The following is a 27,162-nucleotide window of genomic DNA, read 5'->3' as shown; positions in this document are numbered from 1 at the left end:
ACAATTTTTGTTTATTCCTTTATTTATGATTTTTATACATGGGATTCACTATTTTAAAAAAATAAGAGTCCTTTGTCTCACAATCTTTCAGACATTCTGTGTGGAGCATAATCTGAATGCTAGGTATTTAACAGTAAGTGTTGATATCACTTTGTTTCTAAAGGATAGAAACTAGCAAGAGACATTGATAAAATAAAGGGAAGGAGATTTAAATTCAATATATTTTTATTCTTTGTAAATACAATGAGTACAACTTTTTAACTTCACAAATCTGTTAATTCACTTTGTACAAGAAAAGTTTTACTCATCCTATGATAGGCCAAGTGCTGATTTTTCTCAGGGCTAGTATCTAATAACAAATCAAAACATGAAAAGTACAGCAGCTATCTTCAAATGTTTGTTTCTACATTTCCATAAGTATAGTCTCATATCAAAGAAGCAGCGTATAGTGTAAGATTGTGTTTGTGTGTGTGTGTGCGTGTGTGTATGTATGTGTGTGTGTGTGTGTGAACAAGGCTTTACTTAGAACCCAAAGTTTTCTGAAAGGCATTGTAGAGTCTCAGAGACTGTTAGCAGTTTATCAATTAAGAAATCTTTTAGTGTCTATCTCTTTGAAGTTCATTCTAGCATGCTGTGTATATTCAGTTGCTGTTCTGCATGTCTCATTGGACCAAGAGTCCGGACCCCATTGCCTTTGGTTTCAGCACTATGCCAACGGGACAGCAATCAGCTCACTCAGTGAGACATCTCTGCTGTATTTGGTTTTGCTGTTTTATTCTTCTTTCTTTGACTTGTATTCTTTTCGTAAAACTCTTCTGTCTTTGAGATGTTATCCAAACTACAGTCCTGATGAGAGAGTTGTCTATGTTTGCCAATTGGTCTGATAGGGTTGCCTGGCCTTCAATGGCCAAAAAAAGGGGGGAGGTGAAGAATCAATCACATAAAACACTTCTCAATTCGTTATGAAGGCCACTTGATGATGTCTCAATAGAAGGAAAGTGTTTGGTGAAGTTTTTGATTTAGAATGTTGCCCACTGTATACAGAAGAAATTTGTCGACTTAAGTTACTTTCTAGAGGCTTCACTACAAGGTATTACCTCCAGAGTAATTTTTGGTAACCCAACTTCATATACTAAAAGGAAAAATGAAGTACTGTATTTTGGCTTTTGTTATATCATAATCATCTTCCTGGTGAGTGATAGACTAGGATGGCCAATGGCAACCAGCAATCGTGAACTCCTCCCAGGGAGAAGGGGAATTGATGAGTTCTCTCCACTCCAGGTGTCCTATCAAGCAATGAATGCCCTTTCTTCAGGTCTACAATCTTCTGTAGAGGCAGCAGGTCATATCTACTGGAATAGTCTTGTGCCAATTAATTCTTTTCTTTTTTTCCTCCAAAGGCTATACATTCCCAGGTTTATGCTTCCTGAAGGTTTTGTTAGTTGAGGCTTGTTTTCCAAAGGTAAAAGTTCATCTGACACTGTCCATCCTGAAGACCATGTATGTTTAGCAGAGATTAGATATCACTGGATTTGTACATATCTGAAAGCAGTCTCGTGATTGGCACATTGCCAATGGTTTTTTTGAAAAACACTTCTTCTATTGTAGATGGGCTAATGGAGCGTAAGGCTGGCAGAAGCAACAAAAGTTTTCCAAAGCGACAAGGTTGAGTGGGATACCTGTAATGCAAAGAAATCGCAAATTAGGCAAGCATTTGCCAAACTCTATCCTGTGATAGAGTTTGTTAAGAATCTTAATATCTTGTGTTTGGACAAAAACCATATCGAAATGTGCCAACTGATTTTTTTTACCTGATTTCATTAATAACAGAGTATCTTAGAAATGATTTTAGATAAGAGAGCATGGAATCATTTATCTATCAGATTTATGGGCAGAGGAAGAATATAGGACCAAGAAGATATAGAAAGTAAAATGAAATGTAAAATAGATCATTTTGATTATATAAAATTTAAAAGGTTTTGCACAAACAAAACTAATGTAACCAAGATTACAAGGGAAGGAGAAAATTGGGAAATAATTTTTGAAATAAATATCTCTGATAAAGGGTTCATTTCTCAATTATATAGAGAACTGAGTCAAATTTATAAAAATACAAATCATTCCCCAGTTGATAAATGGTCAAAGAATATGAACAGGCAGTTTTCAGACAAAGAAATCAAAGCTATCCACAATCATATGAAAAAAATGCTCTAGATCACTATTGATCAGAGAAATGCAAATTAAAACAACTCTGAAGAATCACTTTATACTTATCAGAGTGGCAACTATAACAAAAATGGAAAATATTGGGGGAGATGTGGGAAAGCTGGGACACTAATCCACTGTTGGTGGAGTTGTGAAAAGATCCAACATTCTGGAGAGCAATTTGGATATGCCCAAAGGGCTATAGAACTGTACATGCCCTTTGATCCAACAATACCACTGCTAGGTTTATATCCCAAAGACATCTCCAAAAAGAGAAAAAGACCTATTAGTACAAAAATATTTATAGCAACTCTTTTTGTGGTGGCTAAGAATTGGAAATCACAGGAATGTCCATCAATTGGGGAATGGCTAAATGAGTTGTGGTATATGATGGTGATGGAATATTATTGTGCTATAAGAAATAATAAGCAAGATGATTTCAGAAAGGCCTGGAAAGACTGATGCATATAGTGAAGTGAGCAGAACCAAGAGAACATTGTACACAGAGACAGCAATATTGTTTGATGAAGAATTGTGAATGACTTAACTAATCTCAGCAATACAATGATCCAAGACAATCCTAAAGGACTATTGAAACATACTATCCCCCTCCAAAGAAAGAACTGATATTGATTGAATACAGACTGAGGTATGCTTTTTTTCACTTTCATTTTTTCTTTTATTCAAGTTTTCTTATACAAAATGACTAATATAGTAATGTTTTACATAATCGTATATGTATAACCCATATCTGATTGTTTACTGCCTCAAGGATGTGGGAAGGAAGGGAGGGAAGGAGGGATAAAGTTGGAACCCAAAACTATAAATTAAAATGTTTATTAAATTTAAAAAAGGAAATTAATTTAGAAAGCCTAGTATCACATATTTTGCAGAGAGAGAAATGGAGGCACACTAGCCATGCATTTATTTATTTTTTTTGGGGGGAGGGGTTTGTTTTATTGTTTTGGGTGGGGGGCAATGAGGGTTAAGTGATTTGCCCAGGGTCACACAGCTAGTGTCAAGTGTCTGAGGTCAAATTTGAACTCAGGTCCTCCTGAATCCAGGGCTAGTGCTTTATCCACTGTGCCACTTAGCTGCCCCTATGCATTTATTAAGTAGCTACTGTGGTATAAGATTTGCTGATTCAACTACAAAAAAAGAACCCTGTCCCCCTTCACTCAGTTGTTAGAATATTTTCCCTCTTTAAATTACTTAACTGTGCGAACATTGTATCTGTTCATTGTATCTCAAGCTTCTTGAGGGCAGAGACTATTTTTTTTTCATCTTTATATTCCTAATGCCTTGCATAAAGCCTTGAATATATTGGGAGCTTAAGAAATGCCTTTTTTTAAAAAAGTGTTTTATTATTTTCCAGTTACATGTAGAGATAGTTTTCAGCATTTATTTATATAAGATTTCCAATTTCAAATTGTTTTCCCTCCCTCCCTTCCCTCCCTCCTCCCCTAGACAGCAGGCAATCCGATATAGGTTTTATACACACACACACACACACACACACACACACACATACATATACATAACAACATTAAACACAAGAAATGCCTTTTAAATGAATGAAAGTTTCTTAATTCTTAGTTCCAAAGCTTCTTCCCCAGACTGCTTCCCTCAAATGAAATGGCTCCTTTTTCTGAGTGTTTCTCCAAATTATTATTCAGGATTTATACTTAGTCACTCACAGGAATAATTCTATTACATTACAAATTAACGACTAAATTCTGTTGGGTGAGAATGCCATCCAACTTACATGTCAATGAAATTGGCATCTAATTAAAGATATTAAAAAGTTTTGAACAATTCTCTCTCTTGAGGTCCAACATCCATCTGGGATCAGATGCACAAGCTCAAGTCTCTGCTGTCTGTATAGCCTCTGAGACTGCAGGTCTATACCAGTGTAATCCTTATCATTTCCTTTACTAAGCACCAAATAGCAACAGAACTTGTCAGGTGGTTTGCTCTCTTTGGAAATGGATCACAAGCAAAGGCCAACCATTCCTCAGGGAACATATTAGTGAAAAGTCCAAGTTCAAGCTCTCAAACTGGAAACTTACAAATATGAATTCATTCAAAGCCAAATGCTTTACCATAGAAAGAATTAAGTAGTTTGTCACTGCAAACACTAGAGAGCAGATGAGTCAGAGTTCCAAGTTTGCCAATTCCTTTATTGATCTCCTCTTCCCTTTGAGACCATGAACATTCTCCTCCTGTCCTCATTTCCCATTCTCTCCTTCTTTGCTCCAGTCTTTGATGAGGAGGTGACTGTTTTCATTAATGTCAGCCCTTCTACATGTATGCTTGATCCCACCCTTCTCTCTAATCTTCAATATTTCCTTATCTACTGTTATATTCTGTGCTGCCTATAAACATGCCCAAGACTTTCCCTTCCTTAGAAAACTTTTACATTACCCTACTATCACTCATGCTATTATCCTATATCTTTCCTCTATTTTCATAGCTAAATTCCTCAAAAAAAAAAGCTATTTACTCTCATTGCCTCTACTTCCCCCTACTCACTTCTTAACCCTTTGCAATCTGCCTTAATTGAAACTGTCCTATCCAAAGTTACCAGTGGTCTTCCAATTGCCAAATATAATGACTTTTTTATCAATCTTCATCCTTCTTGAATTCTCTGCACCATTTTCCTCCTAGACACTCTCTCCTCTCTAGTTTTTGTAACATGGTTGCTCTTTGTGATTCTTCTCCTTGTCTAACCACTCTTAAGTTTCCTTTGCTGGATTATTATCCAGGGTTTACTGTGTGTGTACCTCAAACTCTTCCCCAGGTCCTGTTCTCTTCTTTCTGTTCTCTCCCTCTTTTTCTCTCTCCTCTCTCCCTCTCTCTCTCTCTTCTCTCTTCTCTCTGTCTCTGTCTCTCTCTCTCTCTCATTCTCTCTCTTTCTCTGATCTGATAAGCTTCTATGGGTCAACAATCATCTCCATATAGATCACTCCTAGATCTATTTGTCTACATCTAGTCTCTCTCCTAAGCTCCAGTCCCTTATCAACTGCATATTGGATATTTCCCTATGGATTTCTAGTTGGATGTGGGCACCTCAAAATCATTATATTTAAAACTGAATATCATCTTCAGATCTATATCTCTTCCTAATTTCTTCCAGGGCACCACTGCCTTTTCAATCACTCTGGTTCATAGCCTCATAGTTATGCTTGATTCTTCACTCTCTCTTATCCTCTATATCCAATCATTTGCTTTGTCTAATTGATTCTACCTCTAAAACATCTCTTGCATTAGTATCCTTCTTCCATTAATGGCACAACCACTTAAATTTGGACCCTCATTACTTTTTTTTTTTTTGGTGAGGCAATTGGGGTTAAGTGACTTGCCCAGGGTCACACAGCTAGTAAGCGTTAAGTGTCTGAGACTGGATTTGAACTCAGGTCCTCCTGAATCCAGAGCCGGTGCTCTATCCACTGTGCCACCTAGCTGCCCCACCCTCATCACTTCTTATCTGGGCTAATGCAATAATCTCTTAATCAGTTTCCCTGCCTCCAATCTCTTTCTTCTCCAATATTATTGATTTTCTTAAAGTAGAGATCTGACCATTTCATTGCCCTGCCCAAAATGCTCCAATGCTCCCCTCTTGTCTTTAGGATAAACCCCAAACTTCTCTACAAGGTATTCAAAGTCCTTTCCAATCTGAACCAGATCTCTCTTTCCAGGCTTATTGCAAAGTCCTTCCCCTCACATCACTCTGTGCTCCAGTTTACCTGGCCTACTTTTTATTCCTCATTCAAGACATTCCATTTCCTGATTCCCTGCCTTTGACTGACATTCCAGTGGACAACCTGGAACACCCTCTTTCTTCACCTCAACCTCTAAAAATCCCTCAGTCTCTTTAGAGCTCAGCCCAAGTGCCATCTCCCACATAAGGACTTTCTTGTTCCCCGAGCTATTAGCACTGCCCTAAAATTACTTTGTACTTACCTTGTATAAACTTTATATTTCCTTATATGTGTACATATTTTTCCCTGATGGAATTTAACTTCTTTGGGGAAAGGGATTACTTTATTTTTATCTTTGGGGAAGGAGAGCCTACCACTATTATACATAATAGACACTTGATACGTATTTGCTGAACTGATGTCTGATTTTTCTCCTGAAGGAATTTTTGAAGATAGGCAAGAGACCCAAGACCCCCCCCCCAAAAAAAACTATAGATGCCAGTGAAAGGTCATAAATCAGAGGGATTCAGTAGCAAGGTTCCCATAAGTACAAGTGGATCTACAAGTAAAGGATGAATCACCACTTGTTGGAGACCTTATAGTAGGGTTTTCTTGTCCAACTACAGGACAGACTAGGTTGCTTCTGGGGTCCTTTTCTTTTAAATTTTTTTTTTTGTGAGGCAATTGGGGTTAAGTGACTTGCCCAGAGTCACACAGCTAGTAAGTGTTAAGTGTCTGAGGCCAGATTTGAACTCAGGTCCTCCTGAATCCAGGGCTGGTACTCTACCCACTGCGACACCTAGCTGCCCCCTGGGGTCCTTTTCAAAGCTGAGTTTGTGTTTGTGTGAATATTGCAGGGTTTGCAGTGGAGAATGATATGAAACTGGCCTCTCAGCTGGAAACAAAAAAGAATTTTCTCAGAGAAACACTGATACCCACATGCAGTCACGATCAACTTTTCAGGCATATAATCATAGGCTTTTATAGGCAGGGTTGGGAACCAAAATGTAACTTTGTTTTCATGGGGAAATATATTCTGCATTCTAAATAACTAACTTTGGGTACAAAACCTTTTAATAGGTTGAAATCTGACTGTGTGGAATCAGTAATTTGCTCATCAGCATTTTTTAGGTCTGTTTTAAATAACAGCAAAGGATTTAGAAATACTATGAGGGTCATTAAAGATAATTTTGTTGAACCTCTTCATTTTATAGGTCAGAAACTGAGGCCTAGGGAAGTGAGGTGATTGACAGGTATCATTCCTTAATTCTCATTGCTGAAGGTTTTGTTTGTAAACCTTCATACAAATGACTTCTAAACTTCCATATAAACCTAACATTAAGAACAATCCTTCCCTTTCCTCTTTACCACACTGACCCCTTCCCTTACTTCTCTTATAGTAGAGGAGTGAACAGTCTCAGGACATTTTCAAAGGCTGCTTAAAAGTCCAGCATGAGACTTTACTATGTCCTCAGTAGGAAAGGGGTCCAGTTAAAAATATGAGATTTGGAGTCAGGAGTGCTCAGTTCAAATCCAGGCTCTGAAATATGCTATATATCTATGAACCTCCTGACCTCTCTAAATCTCAATTTCCTTATCTGCAAAATTAAGTTAATAAGATTTACATAACTGACCTTACAGTGTTGCAGTGAGAAAAGTGCTTTGTAAATGCTAATGTTTGCAAGCTGGCATATTGGATACAGGGTTGGCCTTGGAGTCAGGAAGACCTCAGAAATATATTGGCTGTGTGACCCTACAGTTAGGCACTTAACTTCACCCTCTAAGATGATGTATTACAGAACAGGTGCTGAAATGCTTTGGTAGATGTGTCCCCAATGAAAGTTCCTGTGCCTATGAAATCACAAGTATCGCCCCAAAAGAAAAACTAAGCCCTTAGCATGTTATAGAAATGTAAGCTACTGCTATCATTGTTATTCAAAATTCTGAAGTTTCCACATGATTAGAAACCCTTATGGGAGTCAATTACTTTCTCAATGATAGTCAACTCTTGATTTTTTGTGAGTAAACCATCCATTCTATAGTCTTCTCCCAAGACTGATTCTGAGTCAAAAAGGGGAAAGGGGTGATAAATCCATCAAAAAACATGAATTGAGCACCTCACTTTGGGTGTCATTAAACAAGCCAGGAACAGAGAGAACCATGTATATGATTTAAAATATTTTTTTGAAAAAAATGCTTGTCTGTGTCACTAATTTCTTTTTTAATATTATGATTTTCATTTTTAATAGTATTTTATTTTTTCCAATTACAATGTGAGGACAAATTTTTAATATTCATTTAACAAATTTTTAAAAATTCTAAACCTTTTTCCTCCCTCACCTCCCTCCTCCTAAAGACAGCAATTTGAAATAGGTTATATATGTGCAATCATGTAAAGCATATGTCCATATCAGTCATGTTGTGTGTCACCAATTTCTAAACATGGTTTTGAAAAAATATTCTTAGTTGTTGTCACCCACCCAGGAGCATGGATATTTAAGGACTGATTCTGCCCATGTGTGCTTGTGTATTTTATATGACACAGATCAGTTGTGTTGATCCTTCAACCCCTTTGGGGGCTAGGAAGAAGAGTGATCTCCAAAGGTGACCGAATCAAGGATGCAGCCTTTAGTGATACTGTGGCATCCACTGATCACAGATCACTTCACAGAGGGGCAATTTACACCCAGTCCTCAGATAACTTGGTAGCAAGGAGTAACATACAAGAGTCCCTCCAGAGAACACTTATAAGATAAGGGAAAAGCATTGATAGACACAAGAAATACCTAGAATAAACTGTCCCCATAGCTCCTTATTGCTCCTTTGAAACAACACCCTACATCTTTGTCTTCGTCTTTGTCTCTGTCTCTCTCTGTACTATAAGGACTCTAAATGCAAGTTTTCAATCACCAGCAAAGACATCCCTGCTATTCCCAGCTTGTATAAGCTAACTGCAGGTAACTTCAGTATAGGAAAGATGCTGGAATTCAGATTACTGCCTGCAACCATTGCAGTTCTATCCTGCAGAATTCAGCTGCACTACCATTTTGCTATAATTCAATAGCATTTTTCCTTAACTATTCCATTTTTCACAAGGGAGATTGAGAGTCTGTGTTCACTAGTTTCATGGAACTAAGAGCTGACATAGAGAAAATCTCATAATAAGTATGATTCTAAAAGTGTTAAATTACATCTGTAGGCCAAGTGCAGAAAATGAGAAGGGTGGGTCAAGGAAGATATTTTACTGCTGCTAATGAAGGAAGGCTGTGTGCTGTGGAGAAAGCACATGACATGCGGCAGGGGAAAAACCCACTGGTTTGAGAGCTAAAGGGTTTGATTCTTAGTTTAACAACTTCCTAGCAGTGCAGGCTTTCATCACTTCTCATCAAGATTATTGCAACTGCCTCCAAATGTTCACTCCACCTTAAGTTTCCCTACTTCAATCCATCCACAACACTGCTGCCAAAGTGATTTTCCTTACTTCAGTGACTTGCTAGACTCAAACTCTCCATTTATCTCTTAAAGTCCTTGACAAGCTTGCCCCAGTCTACCTTTCCAGACTCATCTCTTCCAGCACTCTTCAGTCCAGCCAAATCTTCTCTCTGTTCCTCACATGTTGATGTTCCATTTTCTGTAAGTGTACCTTTTCCATGGCTCTCCTCTCATGCTAGAAGGTACTCCCTCCTCATCTTTGCCTCCCAGAATCCTTCTCTTCCTCCAAGATGGAGATCAAGAACTAACTTGTACACAAAGCATTTCTTTATACCTCCCAACTTCTAGTGCTCTCTCCCTCCCTCCCTACTTTGAATTTAGCTAACCTATTGATGTTGTATTTATTTTATATTTATTCATATGTTTATCTGCTGTCTCTCCTAATAAAATGTAGGGTGCTTGGGAATGGAGACTCTTTCATTCTGTAGATCTACATCCAGTGCCTAGCTGAGTGTCCAACACATAGTAGACACTCAATAAATACTCAATGATAAACTGTTCATGGGAAAAACCATGTTATACCTCTTTGCTTCAGTTTTCCTATCTGCCATAAGGGGATGGTAATAGTTACATTATTTATTTAGCATATATACTGTGAGAGAAGTCCTTTGTAAACCTTAAATCACTATAAAAATGTAACCATTTATTTTGGTGGTAATAATAATTATTTAGGGAAGGTAGGTGGTACAGTGGATAGAGTGCTGGGCCTGGAGTCAAAAAGACTCATCTTCCTGAGTTCAGATTGGGCCTCAAATGTTTACTAGTTATATGACCCTGGACAAGCCACTTAGCTGTGCCTCAGTTTCCTCATCTGTAAAATGAGTTGGAGAAGGAAATGGCAAACCACTCTAGTATCTTTGTCAAGAAAACCCTGGGGCAGCTAGGTGGCACAGTGGATAAAGCACTGGCCTTGGATTCAGGAGGACCTGAGTTCAAATCCAGCCTCAGACACTTGACACTAGCTGTGTGACCCCGGGAAAGTCACTTAACCATCATTGCCCAGCAAAAAAAAAGAAAGAAAGAAAGAAAAAGACAACCCCAAATGGGGTTGGACATGACTGAAAATGACCAAGTAACAACAACAATAATTATTTCCTCGCATTGGTGGATCAAATTTTGACAACTGCCTTCCTATAAAACATTTCTATTGTTTTTACTTTATCATTAATTTTATATAAATATGTATTTATAAAATATATATTATAATTTTATATATTTTATATCTTACATACTTTTCATTTGTGAATAACTGACTCAACCTGAGGTTCTTTGCAGAAACCACAATATATTGTTTTCTATGATTATTATTCAAACAAAATTCAATTCTAAAAGAAAGCCAGTTTGTGGTTAACTGACTAAAAATGGACTTTAAATCTGCCCTGACTTAATTTTAAAAACAAAACAAAACAAAACTTTAATTTTGAGGGAAACACCATACTCTTATTTAACTCATATAATTCCCAGCATGTATGTAGCAGCCTCCCACAAAAGAAAAAAAAAAGGATATTGTGATAGAAATGAAGAGTCTCTGGGGAAGGTTGACTTGGGGGCAAGAGACTCATCCTGACTCTTCAGAAATTTGGCCATATCTAGAGAGTTAGAAATGAATGTTTACAATAGGTTCAATTTTTATTTCTTAGGGCTGATCGTGAAAATGGTAATTCCTTTGAAGCTTTCCAAACTGGCTCTCACATTTAGTTCTTCCCTTCAAGATCAATACAGAGAACTAGCAACCAGAATAATTGGGGGCCTCTCCCTGATCCTGCTGTCAACTAAAAAGTAAGCAAGACAAAACTGTTTTGTTCTTAATAAACATTTCTCCATCTGAAAAAAGAATGGGGAGAATTCTATACCACAAAATTTTGTTTATTGGCTTAAACTATACTTCTCAAGAGTTTTAAAATCTTTTGGGCAAAAGGTCCTTGGGAAATGCTATGCAAAACAGAGTTGAAGGTAAAGAGTGAATTTTCGTCTCTAAATTCTCTTCCATCTCTAAATTTGCTATCACATGAACTCAATTGTGGTAAGGAACTAGACCCTACTCTATGATATTAGAATTATCACTCACCAGAATTCACTTATCAAGTTATCAAAATATCAGTCAATACTGCCAATTATGCACTGCCACCTTAGCATTTTGAGGGTAAAGGATACAAAAAGACAAAAGAAATAAAGAAAGCATGAAAGTATTGATAAAAAACATGACTAATGTCCATGTATATCCTATTGTCTTCTCCCTCTGGATCTCATGGCCACCATCCTGCCTGATGCCTTTTATCAACATAAGTTTATATTTCATTTGTAATTCTTACAGATAAAGCAGCTGGAATAAGCTCTCTATTCATTTTTATTTAAATGGTAAAAATAGTTGACATACAAATAGGGAAAACATACCTCTTTCTCCTTTGCCCCAATTCATCCTAACTTAGTCCAGTTATTCACCTAGAACTCATCCTCCAAATAAAGAGACAATATGGATAGAAACACTCAGCACATTATTCTATGGAATAAGGAGAGAAATGTGGGCTGGGATCACTAAATTGCCCACATAACTGGATTATTAAAACCTGGTTCAGATTAGTGATATCTGAATACAGTGGAACCATATAACAAATGTGCTTATTTTAGGGCATAATAATAGATAATATTTATATATAGGACTTTAAAGTTTACAAAATACTTTATGTGTATTATCTCATTAGATTATAAACTCCTTGAGAGGAGGGACTGTCTTTTCCTTCTATTTGTATCCCCAGAGATTAGCACAGTGCCTGGTACATAGTAGGCATTTAATAAATGTTTATTGATCAATAAATGAACCCTCAACTTTTTTATGTCATGGACCCCTTTGGTAGTCTGGTGACATTTATGAACTTGTCAGAATAATGTTGTTAAGTGCATTGAATAAAATTCATAAGAGTATAAGGGAAACCAATTATATTGAAATACACATCAAAATTTTTTAAAAGTTCACAAACACGGGGTCAGCTAGGTGGTACAGTGGATAAAGCACAAACTCTGGATTCAGGAAGACCTGAGTTCAAATCTGGCCTCAGATTCTTGACACTTACTAGCTTTGTGACCTTGGGAAAGTCACTTAACCCCCATTGGTCCACAAAAAAAAAATTCACAGACTCCAGGTTAAGAATTCCTGTTTTAGGCGCAGCTAGGTGGCACAGTGGATAGAGCACCAGCCTTGGAGTCAGGAGTACCTGAATTCAAATCTGGCCTCAGACACTTAACACATACTAGCTGTGTGACCCTGGGCAAGTCACTTAACCCCAATTGCCTCACTAAAAAAATAAAAATAAAAAAAAAGAATCCCTGTTTTAGAGGGATATAATATTTCCCACTCCAGCAGGGTGGGATGTCCTGAAACAATGCTGGTGGCTAATAATAATAATCCATAGTCATAAGAGAGAAAGCACTGCCTTCTATTATTTTTTTTTTGCAAGTGTAGAAGAAATGTCATTGTAAAGCTCATTCCTGGAAACTAGAATAAGTCCCATATTGTAGACTTTCTATACGCCAAAAAATCAATCAATCAATCAATAAAAAAGCATTTCTTCAGGGCCAGTAACAGAAACAGAGATGGATTCTACCTCACTAAGCACACAGAAGGAATGATTCAACCTCCAGTGTAATCAACAGGAGAGGCAATGTGACACAGGAAATAAAGGGCTGGCCCAGGAGTTAAGAATATCTGGGTTTAAGTCCTGCATCTGATAAGGACTATCTGTGTGACCCTGGGGGAATCTCAAACTCTCATTGCCCCCAGACAACCCTGTAGGACTCTTAATCTGTAGTACAGTTGTTGATCTGCATTGGTTGAGGGAGCTCTAATCCAAGGCTTCTCTATACTGATGAAATTACAGGTTCAGTTAAAAAGAATCCACTCTTTTCTAATAAGTTTTCCCTGGAATGTGATTCTCATCTCCAGCAATGGTGTGAAGCCCTTGGTGTCTATTCATGGCTGCCAATCAAGAAAAACCATTCTGGCTGCCTTCACAATCAGAGATGGAGCCAATCACAGAGACCTTACCAGTCAGGTGACAGTTATATCTGGTTAAAGAAGCCCCAGATGAATATGTCACCAGTGTGATACCCCATCTTTTACATGGGCATCCAGCTGCCATACCCATAAAGACACTTTAATCTCTTTAGGATTTTCCAACTGTGCACAACCACAAGACTTTGGTCATCATTTTTTACTTTTCTTATTTTGGCTGGGTCTAAGCACAAATATCAGTTTGACAATTTTGCCTAATTGGCCTATTATTAGTGCTCTTTTAACTGAACCGATTGGGTTCATTGGTTAATTATCTTAATTGGTTGAACTGGCTTTTCTGGGGAGACACACACATACACATACTCTCCTTCACACAAGTCATCGGGAAGAATGTTGGACTTAGATCTTGGTTCAAAACTCTGCCATTTTACTATATGCATGGCCTTAAGTCAGTTACTTTACTTCCTCTGAGTCTAAATTGAAGAACATGGACTAGTTGAGAAATTTGTCCAGTAGACAATGCATCCCCCCCCAAAATAATTTGTAAATATTTTGCATCTATTTATAACCATACATATTGTCTCCTTTATTAGAATGTAAGCTCCTTAGGGGCAGGCACTATTTTATTTTTGTCTTTCTATTCCCATCACCAGATCATCACAGGGTCTGGCACTAGTAGGTGCTTATGATGCTTTTTGACTGATTTATTGATTGATTAAATGATATCTAAAGTTCCTTTCAAATTTAAAACCTATGATTCTCGGGGCAGCTAGGTGGCACAGTGGATAAAGCACCAGCCCTGGATTCAGGAGGACCTGAGTTCAAATCTGGCCTCAGACACTTGACACTTACTAGCTGTGTGACCCTGGGCAAGTCACTTAACCCCCACTGCCTTGCAAAAAAACCAAAAAAACCCAAACCTATGATTCTCTTTAGGTACACGCTCAAAGCAAATGAGATGATGTTCAGGAAAACACTTTGTAAAGGATACCCCATGTAAAATGGGGAGATTGCCATGGCTATTATTGATATTCTTAATTATTAAATTATTGGTATTCTTAATTATTCACCTGGTGTGGATATAACTGTTAAGTGTTAGCTGGGCTTCATCTTGAAGTGCTGCAATGGCCGCGGCATTCCGGAAACTTCTCAGTTCAGAACCACTGTGTGTAGGTACTAGAAAAGAGATCAGGAACCAGTCGGTCAGTTGACCTCCAGGTGGGTGCAACGGTATAAAGCAGCGATGAAATGCAAAGCTGGTCCAGCATGAAAGAAGACCGTGGCTCTCTAAAATGGAGTCAAAGGGTCCGAAAGATCAGCTCCATTTTATGAGGCTTGTTCTGACTCTGAAGTGGCTGTTATCATGAAGGAGGACAGGCTTGGAGGGGGCAGGGAGGGGGAGGGGAGCTGTAAAGATAGGGGAAGGGGTAATATAGAGAAAGAAGAAGAAGAAGAAGAAGAAGAAGAAGAGGAAGAAGAGGAAGAAGAAGAGGAAGAAGAGGAAGAAGAAGAGGAAGAAGAAAAAGAGGAAGAAGAAGAAGAAGAAGAAGAAGAAGAAGAGGAAGAAGAAGAGGAAGAAGAAGAGGAAGAAGAAGAGGAAGAAGAAGAAGGGGTTCACATCTGCTTACCAGCTTTGAAAGTGACAATGCATTTGAGACAGGCAAATTCAGTTGCGTCCAGCCGAAGTTGTCTGAATCTGGCCACTACCTCCTGCAAAGCCTGGATTTCAGAGATGATCTTACTCAGCTTCTGGGAATCTGTATTTTCACCATTCATGCCTAGAATGGGAATGTGAAATAAATGTCCTAATATTAGGGCATTTTCATGATTTCATATTGATTTTTGACAAAATTCTGCATATAAATATCTATTCAATTGTCACTCTGAGATCTCTGATTCCATGTAGACTGACTATATTGTATGGAAGTTAATATAAAATCTTCTCTGGGATGATAACAAACACAGTAATTTGCATTTAAATAACAATGCAAGCAGTCATGAATACAACAAAACAACATTATTTGCATTTAAATATAGATTTATAAATGACAGGTATACTCTATTGTTCAGCAGGAATTTGTTATTCTTTACATGTTGTTCTTTTTTCAGTAATGTATTTTTATGGTAATTTCTACAACAAAGTCATTAAATTGTGCAGTTCTTACCAGATACAGCCAGTAGAGTGTTAGCATCAACTGGAATGGCCCATTGTGCTATTCCTAGAACAAACAGTTCTCTCCAAGCATCTTCCAAAAGCATCAGCTGTCATACAATAGATGTATAATAGAATATAGTGTATAATTTATAAATTTATAAACAATCTCAATATGTAAATTTCCATTATTTAAAAAAAACTGTTTTAAATGCCTGTCTTGGTAATTTCTCCTGAATATTTTAGCTTTCCTTTTATCTTTTTCACAAGGTGCCTATAGATAAAGTAATATGTACTTCAGAGCTTATTTTCCCAAAGTTTGCTTCTCCCAGGAAAAGGTCTGCTTTTCCTTTCTTGTTGTCTTTTTTATTCCAGCCAAACCTAGGATTTGTTCCTGAAATTAGGGCTCTATGAAATGCCAAACTGTAGCATACTGGAATGCCATCTAAAGTGACCCCTCCGGAATATAAACGCTGAAATTCTCAAGGATTACTGACTGGCCTACTGAATCTCTGTCTGGCTGTTGTTATTCCCAAAGAAGAACTGGAGAACTAGAAGATCAAGGAACAGTATGTATGTGAGGGATAATAGCCGCAGTACTTATCAAAGACAAGCATTAGGAAAAGAAAAATAGTGATACAATTAACTTAATCAGGGTTTCCACATTTAACTCCTTGTGGGTTGCCTGATTTCTCACATAGGCATAAAGGGACAGACCGAATTAATTTTTAGATGTGATTTTGACAACTTGAACCCAAAATTTGGTTGTCTCCAAATGATCATCTTCAGTCCCCTTTCACACTCTGACTTGTTATTGTGGGGTTTTCTTCTGAAGGCTGAAAAGAGAACCAGTTTATGTTTGGCTTCCAACAGCTTCTAGACAATGATTTGAAAGAGATTTAAAATGACACAAAGATGAGATTAAAAATGACACAAAGATGGGGACTTTGAAAATGGATATAACATTAGGTAAATAAGTAAAGATAACCAATGAACATTTTTAAAACGGTTTCTGTCTCCAAAATGAGCAAAAGTAGCTCATTTTAAGTGGAAAGACCTTTTTTTTTTGGTCTCGATAGCTGGTTCATTAAATATTTATCAGAAATAGTTTTAATAACTCACAACTAGTTTTAATCTTTAAAATCAATGCTTTGTCAAATTTATTAGATCAGGTACAAGAAAATGGATTGAAAAATTTTGGCTATTCTTGATGAGTGATGCAAATAGACCTTATGCAGAAAAAGTAAATGCTTTGAAAGTGTAAGCGTGTGTCTCAGTAAGGAAATGCATTTTATATTTTGGAGAGCTAGTATAACTTAAACTTTATAACTAAAACAGAATTCAAATCTTTAAATTATTATTCTTTTAAAAAAAGATTCCTATCTTTTGCTTGTATAACCATTTAATACTTTTTGGTAGACTCTGGTACTAGTCCCTCTGAATGCATTTACCATAGCCAATTTTTCAGAAAGCAATCCAGACTGCATTTTCTTTGTAGTCGTTCACTTACAGTCGAAATAATTATAGAAGGAGTAATTTTAAATAAGATGAATAAAAATTATTTTCTTCCTGAGCATGATGCAATTTTAGGTACAATATTGCTTAGTCTTTTGAAAGTCTTTTTGTGACCAAAGGATTTTGAGAAATATTTATTTTTAGGGATTTGTAAAAAAAAACACCTTTAAGAATTAAATTAACTTTTGTTTCTATGGAAGTTTGTAATACACTCTGCATTTCTATTTGCTGTGTATTTCCACATAGTTTAGTGACTCAAAGTATTATCTTCAGAGAATGCAAAAGGGTGACCATAATGTAATGAGACCGATTCTTCAGGTAAGAAATGGAAATTTCTCATTATTTACCCATCACACATCTTATTTATCCCTTTCCTAATTTTCCACAAAGATTTCAATAATTTAAAAATATACACGATGATGATATTTTAAAATTCCACCTGCAAGAAAAAAGCATTTTTTTTACACTTTTATTTCTTAATAAGCTTCACTCTACTTTCCTGAAGTAAAGGAACATTCTAACTGGTGGAAATATGAGGGGAAAGGACAAAGGAAGCTTTTCTTTCTTCCAATTTACTGTTTCCCAAACAAATTTTATCTTAATAATTTCCTCTATGTGTTTGTGTATCATCAGGACCTGGCAAAAGGCCATGTATATTTTTCTTTTGAGTCTGGATTTATAATTTCACTGTTGTATGGAATTTCTAGCATGGATGTATCCATGGATACAGCTCAATAATTCATCTGTAACTTAAAGTTTTTGAGAGTTGCTGGGAACTTAAGAAGTAAAGTGAATCACTCATGGTCAAGCTAGTATATTTCAGTCAGGATTTGAACCTTCTTGACTCCAAGGCCAGTCCTTCACCCACTATGTCATGCTGTGTCTCACTTTGCACATACTAAATGCTTAACAAATGTTTTTTTTTTCTTCTTTTTTTTTTTTTTGCAGGCAATAGGGGGTTAAGTGACTTGCCCAGGGTCACACAGCTAGTAAGTGTCAAGTGTCTGAGGCCGGACCCGAACCCAGGCACTCCTGAATCCAGGGCCGGTGCTTTAACCACTGCGCCATCTAGCTGCCCCCCAACAAATGTTTTTTGAATTGACTTCATGGTTATGTTTTTGGACATCACAAAACACTTTGTTATTAGTGATAATTTAACTAGCTAAGGATCTCAGGCTGAAACATTCACCTGACTGATAACAAAGAGCTGATACAGATGATATCCCTAGACTCTTTCCAGTTTTGGGATACTGGGATTAGTAATTCTTATTCTTTCTTGTGTTCTCTGTCCTATTATCATTATTGCCCAAGGATCTCAAAGCACACTCAGGCTTACCTGATCTTGCAAGGACAGAGTGGAGAAGGCTGGAACACTCTTGGCCCATTTAATGCTCATGAAAAGGAGTCTGGCTGCTGATTCACATACAGATTCAGTGGCCACCTCGTAGAGATACATGGGGGCTCCATTAACCTCATGGGGATACTAAAAAGGGGAAAGAAAAGAAGCCTGGATTAAGGGAGCCAGAGTGAGAAAAGTACAGCATTTTTAAAAGAAAACAATCTTTTGTTGTTTTGTTTTTCTTTCTTTAGCATTTTATTTTCCCTCAATTACATGTAAAAACAATTGTCAACATCCATTTATAAAACTTTGTGCTCCAAATTCTTTTCCCCTTCCCACTTCCCCCTTTTGAGAAGGCAAGCAATTCAACATGTTATACATGAACTTTTTGTTATTTTTAATAAGAACCAAGAATTCCTAGGAAAAGGATACACTAAGGAAAAAGGAAACACTTAAATTTTTGTATAATTAAAATACTTGCACATAGTTTGAGAACTATCACTTGGAATCATCTGTGAGAAACCACAACCTGTACCAACTTTTTGAATCCCTTTGAGAAAGGCCTCATTTCTAAGCTCCTGTTTGGATGGCTGTATTTACTTTGGAGAAGTGGACGCTGAATGAATCATCTCCATTCTCTGGGAGTTAAGTTTTCTCATTTGAAAAATGAGAATGCTGGCCTATATGATTGCTAAAGTCTCTTCCAGAGTGAATAATCTATGAGTCTCTCAGTCTTTCTCTATCCTCACCAGCAAATTTACACAGGGCTGAGCCAAGTGGCAGGCCTGGCTCCCAATTTAGACAAGAGCAGCTTGTATTTGTGTAAATAAAAATAGACATGAAAAAGTATAAATTAATAGGCATCCAAAACACAAATATGCATATGAATATTTTTAGAAAGGATTAGTATATTATGGAAATATTTCAATTAGACATTTTAATCATTCATAGAGCATTCTCATTCATAACTGACAACATATTCATAGCAGCACTTTCCCATGCTTATTATACACATCAAGGGGTAAGGAAAAAAAACATTAAATATTGTGTATGCATGTGTGCATGTACGGGTGCACAGGTGTTTTGCTTTTCTGAGGCTGTGTGTGTGTGAACTCTGACACTGTAGGACTCCATGCTGTTGTTGGCTCTCCTTTCAGAGAAATCTTAGGCTCTCCTGGGTGATCACAAACCCTCAGGGGTTATAAATGCAGTCCCTAGATGGCAGCATTCTAAATTGGTGTTAAATGTTAAACCCCTTTTTATGCTAGAGCAGGGCTTCTTAAACTTTTTCTACTCCCAATCCCTTTTTTCACTACCCAGGGTATATAGGTATATAAAATAGGTATACATAACCTTATACTGTTGCCAAATTTTTTGTGACCCCCACATTCAGTTACTTGACTCCATATGGGACCCACAGTTTAAGAAGCTAGGTGCTAGAGGACCGGCACTAAAATAAAGCCAAGCTGTTCAGAAGTGACTGAGAGGTGTCAGGGAAGGAGCCAAAGCAATCCAAATGGGTTTGCACTTATGGGTTTTCCCTCTTTAATGGTAAGATAGAACTTAACATTTTCACACTGGCTAATGAGCAACTCCCTCTCAGCTTCTAGACCTAATGTTAGATTTAGGGGATAAAAAGTTAATAACCGATCTAATCCCAGTAGATTGTAAACTCCTTGGAGGCAGGGATTGTTTGGATTTATGTCTTTTTTGTACTAGCACCGTGGACAGTGCCTTTCACACACAATGGTTACTTCTTCAATTAAATCTGATTGAATTTTGAAGTCCCGCATTAATGACCATTAAGCTCCAATTTAGAAGTTATTTTTGCCTTAAGGCACACTGCTGTTCAACTGGTCTACAAGGAAACCCAAGTTTTAACAGTGATGGGTTATTATTAACGACAAAGAGAGCCGGTTCCCGCTTTCCCTCCTCCCCCTCACCCCCAATCAAGGGGAGAGAAGTCCTAAGATGAATACTCCGATTTAAGAGAGTATTTTTCATTTCTAAATGCAAGGAGAAAAGAAAAAGCACAACTTTATTTTTCTTCCTCAATTTCCTTGTCACCAACAGCCCAAAGACAGTAAACCTTTGACACTTAGCCCTCAGATTCCTCCCATTTTTCCTGGGTTGGAGTGGGGTCACTGACCTTGGGCGTGGGCTGGGCCAGCCCCACCAATGTTTGTCTCTCTGGAGTGCCAGACACAGCCGCCAGCTCCAGGTTATGTTGCTCCAATTGCGTGACTGCAGTGAAGAAAGCCGGGGCAGGCAGGGCTGCTGAAGGGAAGTGAGGGGCTGCACCATTCTCTTCCTTGTGGCCTCGGAAATACAGAGCCACCTGCTTGCGGATAGTAGACGTCCTGGGCCCTCGCTCGTGTTGCACAGCTGCAGGAATAGACAGACAGTGACAAGGCTGAATTTGATTCTAACAAGTCTGCTAACCCAAGGACTCGAGCCTCGGCCCATCAGCCTCACTCTGGGTTTGGAATCTAAAGATGCGGTTTTGAATCCTGTCTCCTTCATTAACAAGCTGCATGGCTTTGGGCAAATGGTTTCAAGGCTCGGGGCCGCAGGGAGTTGAAAAAGGTTGTATCTAAAGTGCCTTCCAGTACTAAATTCCATAAGTCTCAAACCTTTTCCAAGAATTTACTCGGGGTGCGCACTAGAGACCCAAATAATCTCGCTGTTTCTCGTTTCCCCCTTGAGTCCTCTGGAAAAAATCCACCGTGGGTTCCGAGCCCCAGAATCGGTCCTGGGCGGGGTGAGGGAGAGGATGCCTTCAGTATTTATTTGGGGTCTATCTTTTGGAAATTGGAGACACCTGTGCAGGCCAGGCTGGACATGGGTATTTTTGTCAACTGCCCACAGTCTGATCTGAGAGAGGGACAGAGAGAGAGAGAGGAGGACCCACTGCAGAATTCAAATGAGTGCTTTGCCTTTGACCAGGCAACGATTTTAGGCCTTCTCGCCCCCAGGTCCAGTTCAAAGAGTAGCCCCGGTTCCCACCGGCAGCAGCTGCACCCGAGCCGGTTCTGAGGGAGCACCAAGGGGAAACTCCCAGGGAGGAAATGACTTTCTGCCTTCAATGCTTCGAGAGGAAAAGGTGCCAGAGGCCTGGGGAGTGGATTGAGGAAAATGTGATGGGAAAGAGAGCTAGCCTCGGAGGAGTGTGCGGGAAGGGAGGCAGGCAGGCAAGCAGCAGGAGAGAGATCTGACAATTACCGCAAACAGTTTAAACAAACAAATTAATTCAGGGGCAATCTCCCGCCCGTGGAGCTTGACAACTTGTCAATACAGAAGTTCAACAGGTTTTTCGCTCCTGTTTTTTCCGCTGCAGAGAGAGAGCTTCCTGAGCTGGCAGCTACACACTGCGGGGCTGTAGTCTTTGGCCCTGGTCCCGAAAGCCAAATCCTCCCCAAACTTGATTCTGGTCCCCAACACTGATACCTCAGCCTGGGCAGCAGAGGCCTCCCGCCGGGCATTTCCCAAACTGCTCGGAACCGTAGTATATGTCCTCTCCCAGACCCCTGCAGAGCCCCAGTCCCTGATCCCTTCTCAAATAGGGCATGGTGCCCCTCGGAGGCACGTAGAGAGGGTGACCCATAGGAGATGCTTCCCTGCCTCCCAGAGACATTCTTCTTTCCTCCAAAAATGTCCCTTGAGGGATCTCTGAGTAGCAGCCTTGGAAGAAGCCCCTTTGTAGATTTGCTAAAGAGGGTTTTCTTCTTTTTTAACGAATTCTCATCTTCAGAAAACTTGTTTCACGAATTCCATCCTCTCCTCCAGGTTCACTCAGGATGAAGAAGTTATGGGACATCAAGGTCCCAGGGATGTCTAATAGGCTTAAAGGCTGGTCACAAAAGGGAGGCAAAGAGAAGTCACTCCAGAAAGAGGCGAGAAGGAGGGATTAGGATATGAGGCTGGAAATATCTTCGGGATCACTTGGCCTTTCTTCCCATAGCGATAACAGGAAATGCCACACCAGCATTTTAGAAGTAGTCTCTTCCCTCCCCATTTCTTTCTGGAATGGTGGTAGTGATCCTGGACTCTTTTAGTGAGAGTGGGAGTCAGGTCCCATCGTTCACAGAATGATAGAGCTGGAAGAGATTTCTAGGATCCCTTCCAACTCTAGGTTAAATCCTACATTTTACAGACAAAGAAATTGAGGTTGGGAGAGCTTAGATGACCTTTCCAGGGTCACAAAACAAACAAGCAGGCAGAGGCAGGTCTTATGATTTCAGTGCCCATGGTGCCTCTTACCAGAGTGGTTCCCCCTTGTAGGGGGAACTCTAAGTGGACTGGCACTGATCAGGGTCGAAGGGAGAGATTTTGGCTGAAACACTGGGACAACTTCCCAGGCATCTGGTAGAAGTGTTTGGGGAAGATGATTTACATGCATATGAATGCAATGTATTTTCTGTACATATAATTTACTTACTACTCAATCAACATTAGAAGAATAAAGGAATGTGCTGATTACCATCTTTGTTCATGTTGACTTCCAAACACTTCTTCAAGCGACAAGCCCTGCATTGGTTTCTGTGAGTCTTATCCACTGGGCAGCCTCCCTGAAATGGAAAGGGAGGATCAGGGTCTACAGGCAAGTAGAGGAATGCTTTTTGTTCATGGAGGGAGGACAAATCAGGGCAGATTCAAGGAAAATAAACAAGTCAACACAAGAAGAGGAGAGTGGAGAAGAGCAGAAGGAGAGAGTGCTGTTCCATTTGTTTGTTTTTCACCCTTAAATTTGTTGCTTTTGCCTCTGAGTCCCACAGAAGGGAGAGGTCTTATATCCTGAAGGCTAAAGTCCAGGTTTGGCTTTCTAACTTAGGCTGACTCCTTTTGGGTGTTTTGGAGAGGCTCTAAATACTTGGGCTCCTGACCTAAGTTTGCTTCAGTCAGCTTGAGAAAGTCAGTTGGTGGTGTGAGTATTGATTGCTTCAGTCAGAATCCTAGGGTAAATGGTCAAATGGAAGAGAAAGAGGAAGAGGTGAGAGTAGAAATAAGAATATTGAGCTGATCATTCTTCTGGAGTTTGAGCCAAATTGGGAGTGCTAAATTTTGAGAGGAATTGTCAAATAGAGAACTCCTGCCAACCAAAGAGGTTGGTGTGGACTTTTCAGTACCAAAGACAGCAGCCTACCTTGAAGGCTTCTTTTCTCTCCTCTTCCTCCCCGCCACCCCTACCCCTTAGTGAGAAGACTTCTATCTCTGAGCCTGGTAGGGGCAGATCTCTGAGCTAAAGCTCTCTCTCTCTCTCTCTCTCCAGCTTCTCATTCTCTTTCCTTCTGTCTCTGTGGTCTGTCTCCTTACTCCACTTTCACTAGTCAGGTTTTCCTTTCAGGTTCTACTTCCCTGGTCAGGATTCCCTATGGGTTCAGTTCTTTCTTGTTTTACTAAGGCAATTCTTTGGTCCAACATTTTAAATGCCTTCCTGAAGATTTGATTCAATCTAGAATTATGAAAATACATATTGATGTGGGGACAAAAGTGGCACACGAGAGAGGCAAATTTAACATTAAAGAAATCAGAGAAGAAGGAAGCCTAAAAGAGGGATGAAAAGGGAAGAATTGAAAGACACAAACAAAACCCATAACTATAGAGTACAGTAAAATTTAGGGAAGGAAATTACAGCATGTGTTGAGATCAGTAGGCTACAAACACTAACTTTTAAAAGTTAATGCAAACTTCTTAGCTTTGAATATTATAAATAAATGTGAGAAAGGAATAGTTTAACTCAGATAATATTCTGGGCTACTAGATCTTTAAGAGAGAAGATTAAACTTGGAAATTTCTTATTTATTTAATAATAGTGTTCACTACCAAGACTTTGTGATCATTAAATAGATGCATGATAGTCGTGTATTCCTATATGCATGTTTACTTGTATAAGTACATATTTTTAACAAACGCATATAAAGAAACATGTTGAGGATGTGGTCTATTTTATTTTTTGATCTGGACATATAATGTTATTAGTGTAGGAAACCCAAAGTGTGAAAACTTCCTTTACTGATGTTAACTCATCTGTAACTTAGAATCTTAGCAGCAGAGGTTAAGTAAGTCACATAGCTAGTATTTGACAGGGATAGGGCTTGAATCTTGATTTTTCTGATTCCATGACCAGTTCTTTATCCACTAAGGGCAGATACCTCTCTTTTTGTACTTATTAGTACTTTTATATGAGTGGTAGGAAAAATGGAATAAAGATGCACTTTTATTTTGCTTCATAAGTTCAGATAAATCCATATAAAGAAAACTTGGACTTAAATGTTTAGATCTGTCTTTCTGAAGATTCTCTTTGGGGGGGGGGAAGGGCAGTATCATGGGATATACAGTTAGATCAGTGTAGTATCCACACATTTATTGTGTAGTTGGAGAAAGAGAAGCTCCCTTGGAAGTCTTTAAAAGGGGAGTAAAAGTTTTGTGGTAACGTTTAATTATTGAAGTCCTGGTTCTAAATTGAGTAAAATGAAAGATGACTTTTTTTGGGGGGGGGGAGAGAGATCCCTGGGGTAATTCTACATCGTATATTCCCTGATGAATAAAAATGGGAAAACAATTCTTTTCATTTCTTTTTAAAAAGCAATTCTTTTAAAAGAGACCTCTAAATTGTTTTTAAAAGTATGTTAACACTGAATTAAGAGTGCCATCTCACTCTTCTCCCAGATAGTTAACCTCAACTAAAGCCTTCATTAGTGCTTATGCACATCTTCTAATCAGATTAAATGTATGTCACTATGAAAAGCCAGAACAAAAGGTATCTGACTCAGATCAATTTATGTATTCTGCCTGCAAAGTGGGGAAAGAGCAGGCAAGCCAAGGCCCATTGTTGCTCATTTACAAATGCTAGTGTCATCAATATGTTTTGAGTTGACTACTTTTCCAGTGTTTTGAAGAGCATTCTCCATATTTTGAATCCACAATTCTGTTTGTTGCACATGACATGCTGAATTTCAATAAATAAAATAAAATGGTAAAGTTGATCTGGAGTCAAAAGATCAGGGTTAGCCACTTACTACATGTAACCTTGGACAAGTCAATTAATCTCAATTAGGGCTAAGTTTCCTCAGCTGTTCTATGTGCAGGGTTGTTGGGCTAGCTAACTTTAAAGGTCCCTTCCATATCCCAAACTATTATGATCCTAGAACATTGTTCCAATTTTGTGACTGAAATAATCCTCTCCCCATCCCAAGAAGCATATATGTATGGAGAATTTTGTTGTTCAGTCCTGTCCAAGTTTTTGTGAACCCATTTGGGTTATTTGTTTCTCGGCAGATACTAGAATAGTTTGCCATTTCCTTCTTCAGCTCATTTTACACAGGAGGAAACTGAGGCAAACACAGGGTTAAATGACTTGCCCAGGGTCACACAGCTAGTAAGTGGCTGAGGTCAGATTTGAACTCAGGTATTCCTGGCTTCGGGCCCAGCACTTTATCCACTGAACCACCTAATTGCCCATGTACACACTAGGTACATAGTTGTGATTTACCAAAAAGGTAGCAAAATGACCACTAACAAAATGAAAAATTCAATCATACTAAATTATTTCCTTCCAGTTTTGTTGTATTCATGTGATTTAAAAAATATAATTATATCAAATTAGTCCATAGGGTGGATATAGCCTAAGGTAGAAATGAGAATAATTTAGTAATAATGAACAATATAGTGTCTGTGTCTCTGTGTGTACATGTATACATTTTATGGGTGTATGCACATATATAGATAAAGTGGGTTTCCATAATTTTGTAAAGCAGCAGCTACCTCTGTAGTTTGATTATTCCCTCAGTACTATGACGAAGGCTTTGAGTTGTTTCTTGCCATATGAATACCATAGGCATTTAGCTAGAGCTCTGTCTTCACTGAAATGAGCATTTATGATTCAATGGCTGATGAGAGGGGAGATTCTGTGACCATAAGGCTGGTATGAAAAGGAAAAGCTAAGCCTATTAAAAAGCTGGCCATCTCTTTTCTATTGATAGAGGCATCTGCTTTTCCTTTCAGGAGGCTTTTCTGAAATTCTCATACTGCCCTGGCTTGGGCTCTTGTTGGTCTCCCCCACTTCCTATGCCAATTTAGTTAGTCCCATTGGTGATTGCTGAATTCTGCAGGAACATGCCAGCAACAATTTCCCTAAGCCTCAAAAAGACTTTCTTAAGCCATTTCTTTACTAATTTGATCTGTGCAAGGTGACACTGGCCTAGATTATGATGCACAAGATGGGAAGAGGAAAACCTACTCTGGGCCTGGGGGTAAGAAGACATTGCTTTGATTCCACCTGCTTTATCATTCACCCTGCCCTAATATTCTGTGCAAGTGTTCCACTTCTACTAAAGCTATATTTACAAATGAAATCTGACTCCCTGAGTCTTGAATGGTCCTACCTTCGTATTGGAACCATTCTGAAGGATCCCTCTAAAGGTTTCTCCTTTTCTGGGGCTAAATCCATAGGTTGGAGGGACAGGAGAACTCTCCGGAATTCCCCTAAGACAGCAGGGCACTTCTACACCAGATTTTGTGTAAGGGTGGATGCATGCAACTGAGAATGAAGAGGAGCTCCCCAGTAGGTATAGGTCCCAAAGTTATGGGGAGAAGTGGAAATCTGAGCACTTTCCTCTTGTTTGATTTTAAGAAACTAAAAGCCTGTTGTAGGTTCGAAATTGTAATCTACTTTCCAAGCACTTTGCCTGCTTCTTACCACTTGTCAAAATCATCCCTCCAGGTTGAAAACACTGTCGAAAAACTCGAG

General features: G+C 38.6%; 1 protein-coding gene across 4 annotated transcripts in view; it reads right to left on the bottom strand.

Moving 5' to 3' along the window:
• Window positions 1-213: 213 nt before the first annotated feature.
• The window catches only part of NR2E1 (nuclear receptor subfamily 2 group E member 1), a 34,472-nt gene continuing 7,523 nt past the window's right edge, over window positions 214-27,162 (bottom strand). For 3 of the 4 annotated variants that reach the window (XM_044004356.1, XM_044004357.1, XM_044004355.1), the window contains 7 exons: window positions 22,894-22,981; window positions 20,563-20,798; window positions 18,411-18,557; window positions 15,573-15,669; window positions 15,036-15,185; window positions 14,478-14,694; window positions 214-1,679 (listed from right to left, as the gene is read on the bottom strand). In XM_044004356.1, the coding sequence (XP_043860291.1) occupies window positions 1,517-1,679; window positions 14,478-14,694; window positions 15,036-15,185; window positions 15,573-15,669; window positions 18,411-18,557; window positions 20,563-20,798; window positions 22,894-22,981 (1,098 nt within the window). In that variant the 3' untranslated portion in view covers window positions 214-1,516. The remainder of the gene's footprint in view (window positions 1,680-14,477; window positions 14,695-15,035; window positions 15,186-15,572; window positions 15,670-18,410; window positions 18,558-20,562; window positions 20,799-22,893; window positions 22,982-27,162) is intronic. The other variant, XM_044004359.1, reaches the window with a different exon arrangement.

This window comes from Dromiciops gliroides, chromosome 4 (genome assembly GCF_019393635.1).
Source record: "Dromiciops gliroides isolate mDroGli1 chromosome 4, mDroGli1.pri, whole genome shotgun sequence".
Taxonomy (NCBI): Eukaryota; Metazoa; Chordata; class Mammalia; order Microbiotheria; family Microbiotheriidae; genus Dromiciops; species Dromiciops gliroides.
Note: the sequence above shows the minus strand (reverse complement) of the source record. Positions and strands in the feature narration are given on the sequence as shown.